This window comes from Carlito syrichta, unplaced genomic scaffold, assembly GCF_000164805.1.
Source record: "Carlito syrichta isolate Samal-C Ts95f unplaced genomic scaffold, Tarsius_syrichta-2.0.1 Scaffold65451, whole genome shotgun sequence".
NCBI lineage: Eukaryota > Metazoa > Chordata > Mammalia > Primates > Tarsiidae > Carlito > Carlito syrichta.
The window spans coordinates 390687-396403 of NW_007009547.1; the positions used below are offsets into that span (position 1 = coordinate 390687).

Sequence of the window (5717 nt, forward strand, 5' to 3'; positions counted from 1 at the left end):
AAAGGTCAGCTCTTCAGGGCCATAATGTCACTTTTGTAGTGTAAGAGGTTCCAGGCCTATTATTTAAGTTCCTTCTGTATTTCTTTTCTTTTTTTTTTTTTGAGTTGGAGTCTCACTCAGTCGCCTAGACTGGAGTGCAGTGGCCGCTCCCGGCCACCACAGCTTCAACCTGCTGGGCTCCAGCAATTCTTCCACCTCAGTCTTCCAAGTAGCTGGAACTACAGGTGTGTGCTACCACCCCCGGCTAATTTTTTGATTTATTGTAGAGATGAGGTCTCGCCAAGTTGCCCAGGCAGGTCTCGAACCCGCGGGCTCAGGCAATTCACTCACCTTAGCCTCACAAAGGCACGGGATTACAGGCTGAGCCACCGATCCCGGCTCCTTCTGTATTTCTAACTGGATGAATAGACTCAGACATTTTACCTTAGAATCCTAACAATGTTTACATTATCTTTGTAGTCTTGAATTCTTTTCCTGTCATTTTGCTTGTGAGGTATTGTCCGGACATAGACTATTTCTTCCATACCTGGCTTCTATCTGTCCCCTCTCACATGGAGCAGCCTCTGGCCAAGGCTGGTCTCTCTGAAGAATATGCATATTCCCAGTATGAGTCATGGAATGCAGGAGACCAAGCAAAGCTGAAAACAAGGTGATCATACTTAACCAATGTAATTGTATCATATAGGAATTTGAATGATTAGCTTGATTGCTTTGAATATAAAACTGCTTGCTATATTGCCCTGAGATGTGTATTTTTTTTTTTTGAGTTGGAGTCTCACACTGTTGGCCAGGCTGGAATGCAGTGGCACGCTCATGGCCACCGCAACCTCGACCTATTGGTTGAGGTGATCCTTCCGCCTCAGTCTTCCAAGTAGCTGGAACTATAGGCACACACCACCATGCCCAGCTAATTTTTTTTATTTATTGTAGATATGAGGTCTCCCCAAGTTTTCCAGGCTGGTCTCGAACCCATGAGCTCAGGCAATTCTCTGACCTTGGCCTCCCAAAATGCTGGGATTATAGGCATGAGCCACTGCACCCAGCCAGGTATGGATTCTTAACTGACCTGCCACCATCTGTGCTTCCTATAAGTTTTAATAAACCAGTATCTTTCCTTGCTGAACCTCCAGGTGACTTCCTTGGAATAGGTAAACATAACACATAAGCCCTCTCAGATTTGGCGTTACCATGTTACATTGTGTTTGTACATTTTGAAAATATCAGCTTATCTGGAAAAGAGTGTTTAGCACTAAAAGCCATTACCAGGGTTGACACCCTGTGACTTGGGGCAAATTATAGAGAAGGAGTGATACAGAGACCCACTAATGTCCGTCCATATTGTCACAGCCCCTAGAGAAGGGCATGGCAAGGGTTCAAGTGCTCCTCCACATTCCTGAGCACATTTCTGAGAGTTCCCTTGTCTTCTATGCACTCCCAGTAAATAGCTACAGGGGATCCTTGACTTCCCAGGCAGACTATGCCCAAAGATGTAAATCTTTATTTACTCCCTTTCTTTTCTTTTTTTTTTAAGTGAGAAAGCAGGACTTGTTGAGAGGACAGAAAAGCTTCCACAGTGGGAGGGGACCCAAGGGGGTTACCCTACTCCTTTTCTTAATAGTCATAGGTTTGAACAATATAGTATCAATGTAATCATATGTCTTGTGATTTGTATAATTTTTGCATCAGTGTAATGGTAAGTCTTGTGGTTTGCATAACTTTTGCAATGCATGATGTCTTAGGCCTTGTAAACTTCCGTTACTCTAAATGTCACTATCTAATGTAAAATGCAGCTATAACTTAAGTTCTATACAATGTTCTGCTGATCACATGGCTAATGTATAGTTACCAACGACTCTGGACTATAAGAGTGGACTGCAAGGCCTGAAAGGTGGGCAAAACCATTTTAGGAAGACCTCAAGTCCAGCTTTGCTCCCTGGATTCAAACTCAGAAATAAACTTCTTTCTACCAGTTCCCTGCTCCTTTGATTTATCAGTATCAAGGAAGGGTATCCAAGTGTTACTCGGACTATAACAGGAGGGCCTCTCCCCAGGGCAGAGATATGGCAGAGGCAGCCAGGGTTGGGTTCACTGTGAAACCTGATGAAGCTCAGTGAAGGAGGGTCTCACTCGTCTGGGACTCTTCCTGTATGAAATTCTGTATTATCAATGTATTTACTTTGCTGCATAGAGGGCTCCCAATCTACATTAACTCCAGGACCCGCACACCTGAATCCACTGCTGGTGGCCAGGTAAATCTAATGAGAATCACAAAGGACAGACTGGGCACTGTCTTCTTGAAGGTTCTGGTCTCTGCTGGAAAATGTGGCATTGCTTTAAGGTTTTGGAGCTATTCCTGTACAAATGCCAACACAGCAAGAGGTTCTTGTTAGATTTTTCTGATTTTATTTATTGATGATTGATATCATCAATAAAGTAAAAATGACTTCTTTGGCGTCAAGTGCAGCATCCCTCAGACCATCCTAAAAGAGAGAATAAAGCAGGACTGGGGCCTGAAATAACAACCGCTCCCTAAGTAGCATTGAAGTAGCCCGAAAAAGAAAAGCAAGAAAAGGCAGGCAGTGCCTCTGAGAGCCCAGTGCTCTATTTTAAAAATTTTAGATTCCAGGGGTACATGTGTATGTTTGCTACCTAATTATATTGCATGGTGGTGAGACTTGGGCTTCTATTGAGCTCAGCAACCAGGTGATGGACATGGTACCCTATGGGTGAGTTTTCAACCCTGACCCCCCTCTCCCCCCTTTTAGGAATCCCAGTGTCTGTTGTTCCCCTCCTTATGCCTGAGTGTATTCGGTGTTTTGCTTCCTTGTATAAGTGAGGACATTGCAGAATTTAGTTTGCTGTTTCTGTAATAATTTGCCAGGATGATGGACTCCAGCAGCATCCATGTTGCTGCAATGGATAGGATTTTGTTCTTTTTTTATTATTGTGTGGCATCCCAAGGTAGCCAAGTGCTCTTTGCCTATAACCCACCAAGGCCACCTGTGTCCTTAAGAAGAGCAGAGTACTAAGCTGAGCAGCTAACTCCTTAGAAATTGGGCCCACGTGGGGACTCCAGATTGCTGGCATATCATTAGCTCTTGCCTAGGTGAGCCACACCACTGTGGGTCTGGGTGATGGGGAATGAGGGATGGTGCTGGTGAGCGTCAGAATAGTAAACAAACAGAACTCCAAAGGAGATTTCTTGAAACACAAGGACTTCTTTTGCATTGATTTATTAAGTGTGTTAATAAACTCCTGGCTTTGGTACGTTCTGGGAAACTCCTAGCACTGTCTTTTAGCAGCCTAGCTGCCAGCATTAAGAAGAGAGTCGGCCGGGCCTGGTGGCTCAAGCCTGTAATCCCAGCACCATGGGAGGCTGAGGCGAGAAGACTGCCTGAGCTTGGGGGTTCGAGACCAGATGGGGCAAATTGGTGAGACCTCATCTCTACAATAAATAAAAAAATAAGCTGGACATGTTAGCACGTGCCTGTAGTTCCAGCTACTTGGACGGCTGGAGCGGAAGGATCGCGTGAGCCCAGCAGGTCAAGGCTGGGGTGGCCATGAGCATGCCACTGCACTCCAGCCTGGGCAACAGAGTGAGACACCGACTCAAAAAAAAGAAGAAGGCATTATGGAAAATGTGGTATACATACACGATGGAGTACTATGTGGCCAATAAGAAAAACAAAATCATGGACTTCACAGCAAATTGAATGGAGTTGGAGACCATCATACTAAGTGATCTATCACAGCAACAAAGAACTGAATACCACGTTTTTACTCATAAGTGGGCCCTGAACAATAATCACATGAGCACAAGGGAGGGATCAGCAGTGTCCAGGTACTGCTAGGGGGAGAGGGAGAAGGGTGGGGGACACGTGACAACACAAAGGGCACTAGTCCACTACCAGGGAGAGTGAGGGCCAGTTGAAAGTCCCAAACGTCACCTGAGTGCTTGAATAAGACCCTTCTCTTCTTCTTTTTTTTTTTCAGGTCATATATTCAGTTTTTATTATTTGGAAAACATGATCACTGTGTTGGTGGTAGCCAGGGCTTAAAAAGGCAGAGAGAATGGATTGGAAGCCCAAACAGCTACTTATTTCTGTCTCAATTTTTGCAAAAAGAAGCTAGGAATATATGGATATGGAGTTTCTGCAGCCAATAAGCATAGCCTGCCTAGTCTCTGAGGGCCTGCCCATTTAAGATTTAAAAAGAACTCATACTCCCTCCAATGCTTACAGCATAGTCTCCTCATACAATCTTTACAATTCTGAAGTCGACATTATAGTACTTGCTTTGCACATGAAGATACAAAATCTCAGAAAAATCTGCAAAGACTATTCTCAACAATTTCCAGCGTGATAGTGGAGCACATAAGACCTTTCTTAATGCTGGCAGCTAGGCTACAAAAAGGCAGAGCTAAGAGTTTCCCAGAACATTCCAAAGCCAGGAGTTGATCAACACACTTAATAAACCAATTAACTACTTATGAAGTTAATCCTCACTTGTACCCCACATCTCTATAATAGTAAAATTAAATTTAAAAAGAAGAGAGTCTTATTCAGAAAAAATAGGATAAAAGTTTTCATCATTGGTATTATTACAATGACATGTTTTATGTACCCAAGAAGAAAATATATCCAGATATTAACAGCAGTTGTACCAGAAGGTGAGTTTTTAGTTTCCTAGATGTTATGCAATATACATGTATAACTTTTTTAGTTTAGTTGAGGTCACCCTGTCACCCAGGCTAGAGTGCAGTGGCAGGATCATAGCTCACCGCAGTCTCAACTTCCTGTTATCCTTCTGCTTCAGCCTCCTGAATGGCTGGAACTACAGACGCATGCCACCATACTTGGCTAATTTTTTATTTTTTTGTTGAGACTAGGTCTCACTATGTTGCCTATGCTGGTCTCAAACGCCTCAGCTCAAGCAATCCTCCCACCTTGTCCTCCCAAAGTGTTGGGATTATAGGTATGAACCACTCTGCCCGGCCCATGTCTAACTTTTTAATACAAAAAGACATCACAAATGGAGCGGGGAGCACATTTTAGTAGTGTTTTTGTACCCAGTGCTTGGTCTACTTGAAAGCATCCAATATACACTGTTGAAAATGAACAACCCACAGGCAGAGGGAGGACGCTGGTCTTCTCTTGCACTTAGTGAAGTCCACGAAAGCTGCAAGGCCAGCTTGGTGGAAGACAGCTGCAACTCTCTTCACACTATTTCCACTAAACTTTTTCTTTATATCATTATTCTCCTGGCCATGAAAATGGGTTAAAAAGGTGAAGACAAAGAAAAACCATGATGCTACTTTAAGGGGCAATAAAAAAATTTATCGTTTCCTAAAATCCCTGGGGTATTTTGAACCACCTTGTTCCTTATGAGATGCTGATGTTTAATTCATCAACTTTTTATTTATTTGTTTTACTAGTGACCCTTCAAAAGCGTCAATGTTTGTTGTCTTTAATTAACATCTAAATAGATCATATATCTTCTATAATTATCATTATAATATAGAAATGTCTATGAACCAAATAGATAAATCTTTTGGCAAATGCCTAGGGAAGAATGGTATCAGTCAAGTTCATCCTAGGTTTTCAGCTGCAGCGTCTATGTAACCGGGGCATGGTCAGTGTTTGGGGACAGAGGTAAATATCTGTAATCCATGCATTCCTTTGATTTCTTCTTCTTCTTCTTTTTTTTTTTTTTTTTTG

General features: G+C 42.9%; 1 protein-coding gene across 1 annotated transcript in view; it reads right to left on the reverse strand.

The window, feature by feature from the left end:
- Window positions 1-5561: 5561 nt before the first annotated feature.
- Window positions 5562-5717, reverse strand: part of BOLA3 (bolA family member 3) — a 707-nt gene continuing 551 nt past the window's right edge. The window contains 1 exon segment of the mRNA XM_021708975.1: window positions 5562-5691. Within this exon segment, the coding sequence (XP_021564650.1) occupies window positions 5562-5691 (130 nt within the window).